At 44.3% G+C, this 16,511-nt stretch overlaps 1 protein-coding gene across 7 annotated transcripts in view; it reads left to right on the top strand.

The window, feature by feature from the left end:
- ABCC5 (ATP binding cassette subfamily C member 5) overlaps nucleotides 1-16,511 on the top strand; it is an 89,539-nt gene that overhangs the window by 63,451 nt on the left and 9,577 nt on the right. For all 7 annotated transcript variants that reach the window (NM_001444332.1, XM_084986779.1, XM_084986782.1 and 4 more), the window contains 4 exons: nucleotides 1,696-1,882; nucleotides 4,642-4,731; nucleotides 7,751-7,940; nucleotides 12,319-12,478. In NM_001444332.1, coding sequence (NP_001431261.1) covers nucleotides 1,696-1,882; nucleotides 4,642-4,731; nucleotides 7,751-7,940; nucleotides 12,319-12,478 — 627 coding nt within the window. The remainder of the gene's footprint in view (nucleotides 1-1,695; nucleotides 1,883-4,641; nucleotides 4,732-7,750; nucleotides 7,941-12,318; nucleotides 12,479-16,511) is intronic.

The raw sequence follows: 16,511 nt of genomic DNA, 5'->3' as shown, positions 1-16,511 counted from the left end.
AATGATCTCTGATTAATTCTCAGTTGCTTGGTGGAACTCCCTTCTGAGCAAATGGGAAGACAAAACACAGATTTGGAGTCTGTTGGCTTTTGGTTCTGAAGGGCTATATTTGATGGAGTTTTTGCTTTAAAATTTTTTTGGAATAGTAAAAGATACTCATTGACCTTAGACTGACATTTTATTCAGCTGTTGAATAGTATTTATATGAGAAATTATGTACATATGTAGTCATTGTGGAGATTTTTGTTAACAAGAGATTGAGCTAGGCTAAATGTCCTTAAGTAGAGGACTGGTTAAATAAGTTGTGTTTTCCCCATATAATGGAATATTACATGGCCCTTAAAAAGAATGAGAACACTCTCTAGGTACTGATATGGGATGATCTCCAAGGTATATTAGTGAAAGGGCAAGGTGCAGATGTATGGGTATGCTCCCTTTTAAGGCTGTGTCTGTATCTGTGACATTATTAAGCAATTCATGTTAAAAAGGAACTCTAGAATAGAAAGTTTAGGTTAAACAACTTAGATAAATGCATCATACCTTTAAATGAAAAAAATTAAATATACTGACTGTGTACATATTTATGAACATATAGACATAAATGTGAGTGCTTTGAAAAATAGTCTGGGAGGAAGTGCAGCAGAATATTAACCCTGGTTTTAACTGAGTGGTGAGAATACTGGAATTTTATATTTCTCTCTTCTTTATTGCATTTTTAAAATATTCTCTAAAGTGCACATATCTCATTGTGAGGAAGAAAGTGATTTTTTTTTTTTAAAGCAAAGACATCTGCCCACTAAGACCTGCTCTAGAGTTCTGTTTGTGTGTGGCACCAAACCTTCAGATGAGGATCCTGGTGACAGTGGTGCCTCACTCCTGCAGTGACAAAGCTTGTCTAGATCTTTTTGCTCTGGTTTAACTGACTTTTCCTCATTCTTTGCCCCATGGCCTTGGGAAACAAGTGTGTCAGCAGACAGTTTCCACTTTCTCATATTCAGTCCAAGATTCTCTCTTTTCCTGGTCTTGTGCCATTTCTGTAGTTTGCCTTTGTAACCTCTCTTTCTTTGAGGAAATGACCCCTGACCTAAAACATTTTACTAAAGCTTCAACAGCCTCTTTTTTTTTTTTTTTTTTTTTTTTTTGTCTTGTTGCCTTTTCTAGGGCCGCTCCCTCGGCATATGGGGGTTCCCAGGCTAGGGGTCTAATTGGAGCTGTAGCCTCCGGCCTTCTTCAGAGCCACAGCAACTCGGGATCTGAGCCGCATCTGCGACCTTACACCACAGCTCACGGCAACACCAGATCCTTAACCCACTGAGCGAGGTCAGGGATCGAGCCCACAACCTCCTGATTCCTAGTTGGATTCATTAACCACTGAGCCACGATGGGAACTCCTGAACAGCCTCTTTATTTGGTCTCCTCCCGTCTTGATTTCCCTGTGCTGTGAAGTAGATACTTTTCTCTGACATCTTTAATGATTTCTTTGAAAGGGTAAAACCAGACAACTCCCATGACCTCCTATGTGTGAAGCCTGGAATACTCTGCACTCCTTTAAGTGTCCCTGTTATTCTCTGAATTACAGAGGGTAGCGCTTCAGTGTTAGCCCTCCATCCATAATTCACCACAGCCCTGTCATCCTCCACAACCAGGGTTGTGAGGTACTGTATTTGCCTATTAGGTGTTCTTTCTTCCTCACAGGTACCAGGAGCTCCTGGATACCAACCAGAGTCCTTTCTTCTTGTTCACGTGTGCCATGCGGTGGCTGGCAGTGCGGCTGGACCTGATCAGCATTGCCCTGATCACCACCACCGGGCTGATGATTGTTCTCATGCACGGGAAGATTCCCCCAGCCTACGCGGGGCTTGCCATCTCCTACGCAGTCCAGGTGAGTCCCTGGGATTGGGGCACCCTCTTTGCTTGTACACTGGCCTATGAGAGGCCTGCCAGGGGGTTCTACCCTAAGCCATTGTTTCATCTCTGACTCCTAGAGCTTCTCCCCATTTGCTTTGGCGGTAACCCTCTGGGCTTGGCTGGGATGGGAGGATGGGAGAGAGGCAGAAATGGTACACAGCCAGCCCTCCATGTCCACAGGTTCCACATCCTTAGATTCAACAACTGCAGATCAAATACATTTCCTAGGGGTGGCGGGGGCGGAGAGTGAGGAATTCCAGAAAGTTCCAAAAAGCAAAACTGAATTTACTGCAGGCGGGCAACTATTTATAACACATTGTATTTATAACTATTTATATAGTATTTACATTGTATTAGGAATTATAAGTAATCTAGAGATGATTTAAAGTAGGCAGGAGAATGTTCGTAGGTTATGTGCAAATACTGTGCCATTTAAATAAGGGACTTGAGCGTCATGGATTTTTTTTGTATTGGTGGGTGTCCCGGAACCAATCCCCTGTGGATATCAAGGGTTGACTGTATAGGAATAAAGGAGTTTAACTTTGTTGCATGTGTTTATGAAATAGGTGCTATTTTTTTTTTCTTTTTTTTTTTTTGGCTGAGCCCAAGGCAAGTGGATGTTCCTAGGCCAGGGATCGAACCCATGCCAGAGCAGTGATACTATCAGATCCTTAACCCTAGGCCAGCAGGGAACTCCTAGGTGTATCTTTAAAGATCGTTAGTTTATTTTGTTTTGTATTTTAATTAATTAATTAAGTCTTTTAGGGCTGCACCCATAGCATATGGAAGTTCGCAGACTAGGGGTCAAATTAGAGCTGTAGCTGCTGGCCTACACCGCAGCCACAGCAATGCTGGATCTGAGCTGCAGCTGCAACCTACACTGCAGCTTTCGGCAATCCAGATCCTAAATCCACTGAGTGGGGTCAGTGTTCGAACCCGCATCCTCACAGTTATCCATGATGCTCGAGTCCCTTATAAAATGGCATAGTGGAGTTCCCGTCGTGGTGCAGTGGTTAACGAATCCGACTAGGAACCATGAGGTCACAGGTTTGATCCCTGGCCTTGCTCAGTGGGTTAAGGATCCGCCATTGCCGTGAGCTGTGGTGTAGGTGGCAGATGCGGCTTGGATCCTGTGTTGCTGTGGCTGTGGCCTAGGCCAGCGACAACAGCTCCAATTGGACGCCTAGCCTGGGAAACTCCATATGCCACAGGAGCAGCCCTAGAAAAGGCAAAAAGACCAAATAAATAAATAAATGGCATAGTATTTGCATATAACCTAGGAACATCCTCCTGTATACTTTCGTCATCTCTAGTTAGGTTCTTAACGTACTGAGCCACAACAGGAACTCCTTATTTTAGTTTAATTTAATTTTTTTCTCGAACATGATTTCGAAAATTTTTATTTGTAGATTTCTGTGTTCACGACCCTTTCATCTGTAGCCTCTTCTAGTCTACTAAGAAATACATATCCTCAATGTGCTTCTTCTGTACATTTTATTTTCAGGCCCCCATTTCTTCCAATACTGTTACATTATGTAAACCCTTCTGGTCTCTAGGAATGCTTGAAGGTGTTCAAATAGCTCAAAGAATAATTGGGAACTTCAGCACTGGCTAGATATTTGAAGATGTTAGAGAATGATTACTAACTTTTTAAGATGTGACAATGGTTGTTTTTAGGGAGTCTTTATATTTTAGATATAAGCTGAAATATTTTTGAATGCAGTGATAGGCTATATGGGATTTGATTCCAGATAATATGAAAGGATGTGGTATAGATGCAATAATATTGGCTGTAAGTTGATAACTTTTTAAGATGGCTGTTTGATGCATGAGAGTTCATTATGCTGTCCGCTCTACACTTGTATATGTTTGACATCTTTCTGCATTGGAAAGATGAAAATAAATAAGTAGCCAAAGAAAGTCCAAGAAGAGATATGTATCTTCATAGATACCCAAAGATATTTTGTCCATGGTACATACATCTTGCTTGATTATTGGAGCAGGACAGAATCTGTCTTATATACACTGTCAGAATCCTCCATCTGAGGCACACAGGAGTTCTTCGTTCAGTGCGGGCCCAGCCTCATTTCTCTTATTTGACCTTCCGAGAAGCATTCTCAGTAGATGCTCATGGTTGATATAATCTCTATCGCTGTGACTGCTGCATCAGGTGTAGGTATAGGTATGAAGCCCAGAAGTTACTTGGCTACAGTTGAATTACTGGGAAGGTAAAGACAGATGAATAGCCTTTGCATACAGGAAAGTTTTGCCAGCAAAACCACAATGCCAATGTTGATGTTAAAAGAAGTAAATTGAGTAATAATTCAGTCTGTTGTCATCAGAGAGCCCACAGAGATAACTGAAGGAAGAAACCTAACTGTGCAACAGAAGTGTCATGAACACAGAAACAATGCTATACATTTGAAACCCACCAGAGGAACGTTTGGAGCAGATAATAAAAGACCCTGAAAAGTTGTAGCCCCCCCCCAAAACAAACAAATAAACAGAAAACCCACAATGCCTCCTGCATTCATTGAGAATTGCCATTGACTGGGGGCTATTAGACTTTGTCTTAAATCTTTAGAGAATGACACAGTCCCTAGAACCAGCTGCTACATGTCCCCAGTTGGTTCTTATCACTGAGTTGAGGTCCCTTAGCTGAAGGAGGTTTTCTAGACTTGGCCTGGTGTGTGTTAATAAATTCTCTCTTGGGTTTTTATTTCCCATTATCAGTTAACAGGGCTGTTCCAGTTTACTGTCCGGCTGGCATCCGAGACAGAAGCTCGCTTCACCTCAGTGGAGAGGATCAACCACTACATCAAGGTCAGGCTGCTACAGGCCTTTTACTGCGATCTGACTCCTTGGAGCAGTTTTACCCCTGTACTGCCTCCAGTGGATGTGCAGGGAGGATGCTTGTTTTCTCTGCTTTGTCTTGTCCCACAGGAGAGGCAGCAGTCTCTCCAGCACAATGGAATGGAGAAGAGAATATCATAAGATTTCCTAAATAGATTTGTGAATTGTGTTTGAGAACTTACCTTCCTCAGCTCATTTCCAAGATGTTCTATATCTCATTAGTTCAGTTAAGCTAATGTAATATTTTTCCTTACACTATTGAAAACTATGTCTTGTTTTTAAATCTTTTATTTATTTCTTTTTTTAGGGCTGCACCCACGGCACATGGAGGTTCCCAGGCTAAGGGTCTAATTGGAGCTACAGATGCTGGCCTACACCATAGCCACAGCAACGCCGGATCCTTAACCCACTGAGCAAGGCCAGGGATGGAACCTGCAATCTCATGGTTCCTAGTGGGATTCGTTTCCACTGTGCCACGATAGGAAGCCCCTGTTTAAAATCTTAAGAACAAATCTGTATTCATTCTTAACTAGGGATGGCCATCAGAAGCGTTAGGCAAAGCTTAAACCAAAGACTAACACAGGACTCATCTCTGGAGATTCTGATCAAGAGGTCTGGGACAGGACCCAGGCTTCTGAACTTTCAGACGCTCCATAGCTAATTTTAAACTGTATTCACAGTTCAAAAACCAGTTAATTTAGTTGGTACTGAGATCATCTAGCTCTTCCCACTTTACCCCAGTAGCCCTGCAGTCCTGCCATGGGGCAACGTCTTGCTGGTGTCCTAGTTGGAACTCTGAAAGCAATTTTCTATAGAGAGAAGCAGAGTCCTGAGGAATTAGGATTCTTGCATTTGGATAACCTATTTTGTGAACTGCTCAGAGACTATCAGCATTTATATCATTATTTACATGGAAAGAATACATCCTGAGTTCCAACTAGAACATTGAATTACAAACATAGTTTTAAAAAACTCCCCTTTCACTGAGAGCTAGTACATTGTGTAAATTGCATTTTCCAGCAGAGACATGCCTCCCTCATTTGTTTTGGCAATGAACCTCATCAGTCATAGGATATTTCTTAAGCTTATAAATGATTATTATCAGAAAGAATGACAGATAGTTTTCTAATTAATCTGCTAATAGCTATTCTTCATGTTTATACACGAGCCTCTGGGCCTAGTGCTATGGTCTGTAGACAGTTTACATGTGTATGTAAGGGCGTGTAGTCTTTCACTTAGTATCACTGTTGGTGTGAGTCTTGCTGGAGAGGTCAGGGTGTGGTCAGCAATGGTACAGAGTGTACATTGTACAAACCAGTCACATTTCCGTGGGCTGGCTTCCCACTGTCAGTCCCCAACCTGGATGCCCATCCCAACATGGAGGTTTTTTGTTTTTTGATTTTTTTTGTCCCTTTAGGGTCATACCCACGGCATATGGTGGTTCCCAGGCTAGGGGTCGAATCAGAGCTATAGCCACCAGCCTACGCCACAGCCACAGCAACATCAGATCTGAGCCAGGTCTGTGACCTACACCACAGCTCACGGCAACGCCGGATCTTTAACCCACTGAGCGAGGCTGGGGATCACACCCAAATCCTCATGGATACTAGTTGGGTTCATTTCCACTGAGCCACAATGAGAACTCCCCAACATGGAGTTTTTTGACTTCAGTTTCTACCCCTCATGCCAGAGCACTGTAGACTTTGGCCCTTTACTTCCCTATGAGGCTGCAAGCTCCATGACTAGTCACCAGAGTTTTAAAACACTGTGAGATGTGACTATAACAAAAATTACCCAATGGTTACATGAAACAAAGCATTTTATTTTATTTATTTATTTTGTCTTTTAAAGGCTCTACTTTAAAAACCCAAACTGAGGCGGCGTATGGAGGTTTCCAGGCTAGGGGTCAAATCAGAGCTTGTAGCCACCAGCCTACACCACAGCTACAGCAATGCCAGATCTAAGCCGAATCTGTGACCTACACCACCGCTCATGGCAACACCAGATCCTTAACCCACTGAGTGAGGCCAGGGATCAAACCTGCATTCTCATGAATGCTAGTCAAATTCGTTTCCACTGAGCCATGTCGGGTACTCCTTAAACACAGCATTTTAAGGCTGGAATGGATTTTCACGATCATCTAATGCGGTCCCCACAACTTGCAGATGAGAAACTAAGACCTGGAGTGAAGAAGAGTCCTATCCAGGTCATGTAGCTGTTCGTATTGAAGTTGGGACTAGAGTTGCTCAGGCTGCCTGATTAAATGTTCAATACATGTTGGTTTCCCTTCTTTGGGTTTAGGCCAGTCATTTTCAAATGATGGGATTCCATTTCAAGTGGAGTATTTTCAAAGAATTGTAATAAAAACTGCTATGGTTGAAGAGAATTGGAAAGCCCTAGCGCCACCTTGGCCTCCAAAGGAGTGTTATGGAAGAATTCCTTAAGACAGAGGCAATTTGAAAACCCCTGCCCTCCCTGAGCTGCTGCCTAGGAGCTGTTGTAAACTGTGAAGTGCAGTTTGCACTCTGACTGTCTAGCTTAGAGGCCATAAGCATTCATTGCCAGAGGACTCTTTCAAAACAAGGGGGGCAGGGCTGCAGCTGCCTCCACATGTTTGGTACAGATGTGCTGTTTTTTGTTTTTGTTTTTGTATTTTTTCCTTTTCTAGGGCCGCTCCCGCAGCATATGGAGGTTCCCAGGCTAGGGGTCGAATCGGAGCTGTAACCGCCGGCCTACGCCAGAGCCACAGCAACACGGGATCCGAGCCTCATCTGTGACCTACACCACAGCTCACAGCAAAGCTGGATCCTTAACCCACTGAGCAAGGCCAGGGATCGAACCCGCAACCTCATGGTTCCTAGTCGGATTCATTAACCACTGAGCCACGATGGGAACTCCCAGATGTGCTGGTTGTACTTCCCTGTGACAAAGCCTTACAGCTCCCCCAGAATCCGTATTCAGTCTGAACCGGCCATTTCTCTCTCCCCAGACTCTCTCTTTGGAAGCACCTGCCAGAATTAAGAACAAGGCTCCCTCCTCTGACTGGCCCCAGGAAGGAGAGGTGACCTTTGAGAATGCAGAGATGAGGTACCAAGAAAATCTCCCCCTGGTTCTGAAGAAAGTGTCCTTCACCATCAAACCCAAGGAGAAGATTGGCATCGTGGGACGGACGGGATCGGGTAAGGATCTCTTCTCTGGAGGACAGTTGAACCTACCAGAGTCAAGTTTGGCCCATGATTTGCTGTTTACTATCACTCTAATCCCTTCAAACCAGATTCTGGTTAGATGAGCAATTCGTGTCTCAGGTCTCTGAAACCACTTGTTGAGGCTTATTGTCAACCCTGCTTTCATAACCTTTCATGATTTTTCTAAGCATAAAACCATACATTCTCGATGCGGAACACTTGGAATATAGAGCAAAAGTACAAGGGAGAAACACCCATAACCCCACTACCCAGCAATTTCTCACATTTTGGTGACTATATTGTTAGGCTTTTTCTGTCAACCAGTGGGTTCATAAAAATCAAGTCATTTTATACACACTGTTTCGTGGTCTGCTTTTAAAACTACCAGATGTTTTTCAAGTGAATTGATATTCTATGACATGATTTCTCTGCAGCCTGATATAAAATTCCGTTTTATGAATGCTCTGTCATTTATATGAACTCAGCTCCAATTATAGGACATGGAGGTTGTTGTCAGAGTCTCACTATTACAAATAGCACTGCAGTGAACATCCTATTTCTGTGATGTCAAAATATACAAAAAAGTTAAGGTCTTTATGATGTATCGCCAGTTTAGCCTTATGCTTATCAGAAACCAACACAGATCTAAAAAAAGGAACCGGTGTTTCTTTGAAGATGGAAATTACTTTCTTAATTTGACAGAGATTAGACTGTTGTTTTAGTTCATTTCATTCTTATTCTTAGAAGTATGTTACTATATGCCCCTTAGATATTTGGAGTCAAGACTTGACTCATGTGTTTCTTTCCTTCCTAAATAACATTTCAAACATTGTCTTGTCTTCTTTCACTAATTTGTTTACCTTTGTGTAAAAGGTCTCTTGAGTCACTTCTCATTAGCTTTCTGGGCTCCTTGCTTCCTTGGCACCAAAACTCTTTTAGCTTCTTTTCTTGCTCCTAAAAAAGAAAAAAAAAAAAAAAGGCTTTTTCTGGCCAATTTGCTTTAAAGAACCTGCTAAGAAGAAAAGAAAAAGCCATTTCCTGCTTCCTCTTTGGACGAATTACTTCATGTCACCACAAGATACTGCCTCTAGGGTTTTACACTGGAAAGAGAATGCCCAGCTGAGGATAGTGACTGTCCCCAAGGCTTTTACTTTGCTCTCTCCCTGATTCCACTCTGCTGCATTGGCTCCCAGGGGTGCACTACTCTCCTGAAAGCCCTGACTGGCCTCCCTTCCTGTGATTTCCCTTTAACACGGGTAAGACAGATGAAAATTTTCACCAAGATTTTATTGACCCATAAACAGTTATAGAAGAGGCATAAATAGAAAAATAAAATAATTATAAATAGCCCGACTCACAAAGTCTAAACTCTAATCCTAAGAAGCATCTTCCGAGACTTATGGAACCCTGACTCTGCCATGGTTGTAGCCACTGTGAGGACATCATTGCCCTTTTTTATTTTATTTGTTTGTTTTTTATTTATTTTTTATTTTTTATTTTTCTTTGGTCTTTTCTAGAGCTGTACCTGTGGCATATGGAGGTTCCCAGGCTAGGGGTTGAATCGGAGCTGTAGCCGCCGGCCTTTGCCAGAGCCACAGCAACGCAGGATCCAAGCTCTGTCTGCGACCTACACCACATCTCATGGCAACGCCAGATCCTTAACCCACTGAGCAAGGCCAGGGATCGAACCCACAACCTCCTGGTTCCTAGTTGGATCTGTTAACCACGGAACCACGACGGGAACTCCCATTGCCCTTTTTTACACCGCATTCCATCAGTACACAGATAGTCTAGCTTCAGATCTTTTATTGAAGAGGAACAATTTAATCCCTTTATTTGGGCACCATTCCTTCCTTAGCTTAGACCTTGAACCACAGGTCCAGAGTCTCCACCTCCTTCTTTGTACCTGAATGAGGGACCACTAACCAAATCCCCCAATCCCAAAGAAACCAGTTCACTTCTAGGAGGAGAGGACCCATCAAGACTGTCCTGCTATGTGGACTCAGGGTTCCCAACTTGTTTCCGGTAGATGGACCCTCGGAGTTCCCATAGGTTGCTCGACAGGGGTTACATCGCAATGACAAGGATGTGGCTACAGTTGCCAGAGTGAGGCAGGGTATTTATAACCTCATTCACTGCTGAATGGACACAGTCACAAGGCCTTCATGGGAGGGTTTCCAGAACATTGAGGCAGAGGAGGGAAGGAGGGTCAAGAACCAGGAAAACTCCTGTGAAATTGGATTGTGATGATCATTATGCAACTACAGATGTGATAAATTCATTTAGTAATTTAAAATAAATAGGAGTTCCCGTTGTGGCGCTGTGGTTAACGAATCCGACTAGGAACCATGAGGTTGTGGGTTCGGTCCCTGCCCTTGCTTAGTGGGTTGACATCCGGCATTGCCGTGAGCTGTGGTGTAGGTTGCAGATGCAGCTCGGATCCCGCATTGCTGTGGCTCTGGCGTAGGCCTGTGGCTACAGCTCCGATTCGACCTCTAGCCTGGGAACCTCCATATGCCATGGGAGCGGCCCAAGAAATAGCAAAAAGACCAAAAAAATAAATAAATAAAAAATAAATAAGAACCAGAAAAACAGGTATAACAGCTAACAACTTGCTGTTCTACATCTAAACTATGGGTCTGAATTGGAGTTCCCTTCGTGGCGCAGCAGTAGTGGCGCAACAAACCCAACTGGTATCCATGAGAATGTGGGTTCAATCCCTGGCCTCGATCCGTGGGTTAATCCAGTGTTGGCATGAGCTGTGGTGTAGATCACAGACATGGCTCAGATCTGGCATTGCTGTGGCTATAGTGTAGGCCGGCAGCTGCAGCTCTGATTCAACTCCCAGCCTGGGAACTTCCATATGCCACAGAGGTGGCCCTAAAAAGCAAAATAATAATAATAATAATAAAATAAAATAAAAAAATAAACTATGGATCTGAGTTGAAGAAAGGTAGAAAGACAAGACTATGTCAAACCTTCTTTTTGGTAAAGCACTGAGCTTTATAAATGTTTATATTTTTTTGACACAGTAGTTTCAATTCTGAGAATCCATTGCAGGGAAATCGTGTGAGGTAGGAGCAGTTTGAGCACTGAACTGTATGCCGTAGTGTGGTTCTAGTAACTTTAGGGAACTGGTTAAATAAGGAAGAGTACCTCCATGTATAGAATTTATTGCAGCCACTGAAACTTCATCTTGAAAAAGTAATAATGTGATTGAGTACTTGCTATGTAATATTAAGTGGAAAAAGCAGTTAAAATATTGTATCTCTGGGAGTTCCTGTTGTGGCCCAGTGGTTAATGAATCCGACTAGGAACCATGAGGTTGCGGGTTTGATCCCTGGCCTCACTCAGGCGTTGCTGTGGCTGTGTAGGCCCGTGGCTGCAGCTCCGATTAGACCCCTAGCCTGGGAACCTCCATATGCCTTGGGTGCGGCCCTAGAAAAAGTGAAAAAAGACCAAAAAAAAAAAAAAATTGTATCTCTGGTATGGTCTAAACTCTGAGGAAAAAACTAGAAGGAAATGTGTCCCCCCAAAAATGGTAGTGAGATTATGGGAGATTGATGTTATCTGCTTGAATGACTTTTGTAATTTTTAAAATGAAGAGTCAATTAAGAAAAGCTATTCTGTTTATCACTATGATAGGGAACTCATTATTTTATTTCCCCAAACCTGCTTTTTAGTTAATTAATTTATTTTTTGGCCACAACCACAGCACGCGGAAGTTCCCAAGCCAAGGATAGAACCCCCACCACAGCAGGGACAATACTGGATCCTGAACCCACTAGGCAGCCGGGGAACTCCCAAAACTGCTTTTCTACCACAGTTTCCTATCACGGTAGAGAATCTACAGCCACTCATTCCCTCAAGCCCAAACCTCCCTCCCTTGTGTGTTTACCTAAGAACTTCTTCCATTTTCTAGCGCTGCCACGGTGATGGGAACCTTATCTTGTTTCTCTCAGCGAAGATAAGGGGACAGCAGAGAGAAAAGACAACTTGTCCTCTGATTTGCCTCTAGCTCCTTGCTCTCTGGTCTCCTCACTTTGACTGAGAAGCATTAAACTGTGGAACCTGTTCCTAAGGTGAAAAGGAGGCAGTTTTCCGTTTCACTCCTGGGAGGCTGTCATGTCCCTCCTACTCCTCGGGCTGGAGCTATGTGATGTAAATGTGTATGCTTGGCAGCTCAGGAAGGTCCATGGCTTTTCTTTTTGTGTGTCTGGCTATCATTTTAGACATTATCTGAGTTAATCCATCAAAATAATGATTGAACAGAAATGGAAAAATAGGTGATTTTGCCCTGAGAATAAACCAGTTTTGTCTTCACAGAGGTTGCTAATTGAACAGTTTGTCTGCCTGTCTTCTGACTCATCAGGAAAGTCCTCTCTGGGGATGGCCCTCTTCCGCCTGGTGGAGTTATCTGGAGGCTGCATCAAGATCGACGGCGTGAGAATCAGTGACATTGGCCTGGCTGACCTCCGGAGCAAACTCTCCATCATTCCCCAAGAGCCAGTGCTGTTCAGTGGCACCGTCAGGTGAGGACCTTGGCACCCACGTGCTTCGGGCTGCATTTGCAGGCCAGGCGGGCCTCTTAGATCCTCCATCAGGGACTGAGCTCTGGAGGCTTCTGGTCTTGTGCTCTCCAGTGACACTGTGTGCTCCCTGTTGCAGAAGGGGCAGCTCCGCTGTGCGAGCCGCCTCACTGACTACACCGGGCCCAGAGGCCCTGCAGCGTGGTGGTAAGAAAATGGGCACTAAAACCTGTTGTTTTAGTTCCTACAGATTTTATACAAGCACAGGGGTTGGCAAATGGTGAGTATTTAGTCAATGATAGTGCTTTCATCAGCCTCAGCACCGTCATCCTCCATCTTTCTCACTCCTCGCTGTCATCTCTTCTGGGTGCACTCAGAGTCCCCTTCTGACGATGGTCTACAGGCATGATTACTGCTCACGTTTTTTCATTTCTCAGCATCTTCCCCCACCTTTGGTACTTACTCTGGAATAATGCTTCTCTCTGCAATCTGCCAGCTGGCTAAAGATAAAATTTCCCTTCTGGACCCATTAAGACAGTAACTGAGAAGGAAATGCATTTAATCCCATGATCTTTTCCTGTGCTTTGTCCTACCTTTAACCTTAAGCTTTTGCATCCTAAAAACAATCAGTGTCCATAATTAGTGCCCATTTATATTTGTGTTGCCCCTCTTTCTAAATAAAAACAGCTTTAACTATTTAGTTGACCTAGATAGGACTTTTTTTTTTAAATCACTCTAAAAGTAATGTTGCCATTTCCCCTTTAATTTTTAGCAATTTCAAAAAAAAAATTGGTACTACTTTAAATTTCAGGTAACCACAGTGTCCAGACTAGTCTTCAAAACTGCCCCCACCCCCTTCTTCAGAAATGGCATTTGAACTCACTTACTCAAGGAGGTTCGGTAGATAAGCTGAATTCTTACCTTCACTGATGTAGGGTCAGCACCCTTGGGGTTGTTTACTTTGGCATTTCTCTAAAATGCTAATGAATTAGGACAGCACATACTGGACCTGTTGTTGATAATAAGTCATCCCCTTTGGGTACTGAGATAACAAGGTCAAATAAGCAACCTCAGGAGAGAATTAGAATTTATTGAAGACTCAGGTCTAAAATTAGGAAATTGAGAGGCGTTGCCAAATCTCTTCCTTCCCATAAATCTCTCTATTTTTAGATGCCACAGGAACACCTTTGAGAATAAAAATGGCCTTGTAATTTTTGGCTCAGGACGAAAGAACCATATTGTTCTTAATTTTTAAAATCATCATTTGGAAGAGAACTGGGAAGTAAGGCATGTTAAGCTTCAGACTTCCCTTGAATATACCACCACCAAGAAGCCACAGTGTTCATTTCAAAACTTTACACCACTTCATTTGGGTCTGTGACTCGGGCTTCTGGAGTTAATGGTTAAGGATTGATCTGCTGGCTGCTGTTTGTGGAACATCGTGGAAGCACTGCCTTGGTGGGAGTTGGGGCCATTTATCATCAGCTCCAGAGACATGTTACCACTTGATGGACAGACTCAGTGGTCCATGTGCTGCTGCCCTGAGTTTTTGGTGCTTGAGCTCTGACTGCTATTTGGTTTGGTCAGCTGTGCAAACCTAGGAAATCCTAAATTTCATTTTCTGCCACCTGTATTTTTGACTTTTTAAGTCAGTAGTAGACCCCGAGGACAGATTAAACCCCAGACCTTCTCTCTTTCCTTCATCCTCTCAGGTTTCTCATAGACCCCAAAGCATATCCAGCTCTTGGTGTTCTTTTGCTTTTCTTAGAAAATTAGAGGGCCGGAGTTCCCATCGTGGCTCAGCGGAAATGAATCTGACTAGCATCCATGGGAACGCAGGTTCGATCCCTGGCCTCGCTCAGTGGGTTAAGGATCTGGCATTGCTGTGAGCTGTGGTGTAGGTTGCAGACATGGCTCGGTTCCCGTGTTGCTGTGGCTCTCATGTAGGCCAGCTGCTGCAGCTCCGATTCAGCCCCTAGCCTGGGAACCTCCATATGCTGTGGGTGTGGCCCTAAAAAGATTTTTAAAAAAGAAAAAAAATTGGAAGGCCAATAATGCATTTACCGAGGTGAGGGCAGGCTAGATCAGTGGCTTCCTCGGCTCCCCCTAGAGACTTCAGTGGAAACTGTTTCTCTGTTGCCCTGAACCAGCTTTGGGGCTGGGTGCGCCTTCTCCAAGGAGAAACCAACATGCAGTCAGAACATACTAGGAACTCTAAGAGAGAAATTGAGGTAAATCCCAAATCAAACAAAACTCAGAGAATTTCACAAGATAAAATCTCTGCATTGTTCTTCATACACATATAATCCAAATTATAGAGCAGATTGCTTGGGGACACTCCCCTCCCTAGATACCAGAATCTCAGTCCATTCTAGTAGCTGCATCCAGCTCTCCCTCACGCAGCTGTCTGGGTTTGAGGCATGGGGCCTGTGTTTCTCTGACCAGTCCCCTTCCTCTGGTCTCCGGAAGCCTGTCTCTTGCCTCTGCCCTAACCAGCCCCTCCTTGAGTGCTTTTCATCTTTGTGGACTGTCTGCAGCCTGGCGTTGCCAGTGGTTAATCGGCTGCTCAGTGAGACTAGTCCTCAGCTGTCACTCTAGTGTGTCTCTGAGTCTCAGTTTCCCTGGGGGGGAGGAGCACCTCTCACCACCTGGAGCAGCTCTGCCTGAAGTGTTGTTCTCATCTCTTCCTGGTCAGGTGCCCTCTCTCCTTTTCTATCTGCCCATTACATTTAAAAAACAAAAAACAGGGAGTTCCCGTCGTGGCACAGTGGTTAACGAATCCGACTAGGAACCATGAAGTTGCGGGTTCGATCCCTGCCCTTGCTCAGTGGGTTAAGGATCCGGCGTTGCCGTGAGCTGTGGTGTAGGTTGCAGACGCGGCTCGGATCCCGAGTTGCTGTGGCTCTGGTGTAGGCCGGCGGCTACAGCTCCGATTAGACCCCTAGCCTGGGAACCTCCATATGCCACGGAGCGGCCCAAAGAAATAGCAAAAAGACAGAAAAAAAAAAAAAAAAACCCAAAAAACAAAAAACTTGTGAGGAACATCTCAAGCTCTCAACTCAAAATCACAGCAAAAACAACTGAGCCCACAGCTGACCTGTTCTGCTTTGGTTCACTGTGCTCTCAAACACCTTCAGGCAGAAGCACCTAACATGGCGTTCTCATCATGGCTCAGTGGTTAACGAATCTGACTAGGAACCAAGAGGTTGCAGGTTCGATCCTTGCCCTTGCTCAATGAGTTAAGGATCCGGCGTTGCCGAGAGCTGTGGTGTAGGTCGCAGGCGCTGCTCAGATCTGGCATTGCTGTGGCTGTGGTGTAGGCTGGCGGCTACAGCTCCGATTAGACCCCTAGCCTGGGAACCTCCATGTGCTGCAGGTGCGGCCCTCAAAAAGACAAAAAATAATAAAATAATAAAATAAAAAAACGCTTCCTAGACTAAGTCTAGAGGAACTATCTACACATTTATGACATGGAAAACCAACATCAGGGACCCCTCAGTCTCTTGTAAAGGACTCAACTCAGTAGAGGTGGGAGGAATCTGACCAAGTGGTAAAATCTAAACCTAGAATTACACAGTCCTTCCAGGAAGAGGCAGAGAAGGGAAAGATGTAAGTAGGAGGTGATGGGCTAAACCAGAAATCCAGAAAGTGGGGTATCGAGCCAGGTGGCAGTTTATCAAGTTATCTGTGCTGGGAATTCCAGCCTTAGGGAATATGGATTTTCCACAGGCAAATAGATCAAAGCAAAGGAGACAGGCAGTGTTCACAGAGACCCAGGAGGGCATATATTCATAGTCAGGGAGCTCAGGGATAGAACCAGAGCAAGGTGGGGGCCCAAACCTTGGGAGCCTTGGAGGCTGTCAAAGTGGGAAGTCAGGCACGTGGAAGATATTGGAACTGAATGGCCGTAGCTGGATGATAAGGGGGATTTGAGCTCAAGAGGAGGGTCCACTGACTCTAAGGGGGACCCATAGTTAGAGCAGGATGCATGGTCGGAGCAGCCTAGCACCAAACCACATGCGGACTGACTTCGGAT

The sequence above is a fragment of the Sus scrofa genome, chromosome 13 (assembly GCF_054392235.1).
Source record: "Sus scrofa isolate SSC_HxYL_T2T_F1_AM1 chromosome 13, Sscrofa_HxYL_maternal_Yorkshire_Landrace_v2.0, whole genome shotgun sequence".
Lineage (NCBI taxonomy): Eukaryota > Metazoa > Chordata > Mammalia > Artiodactyla > Suidae > Sus > Sus scrofa.
Note: the sequence above shows the minus strand (reverse complement) of the source record. Positions and strands in the feature narration are given on the sequence as shown.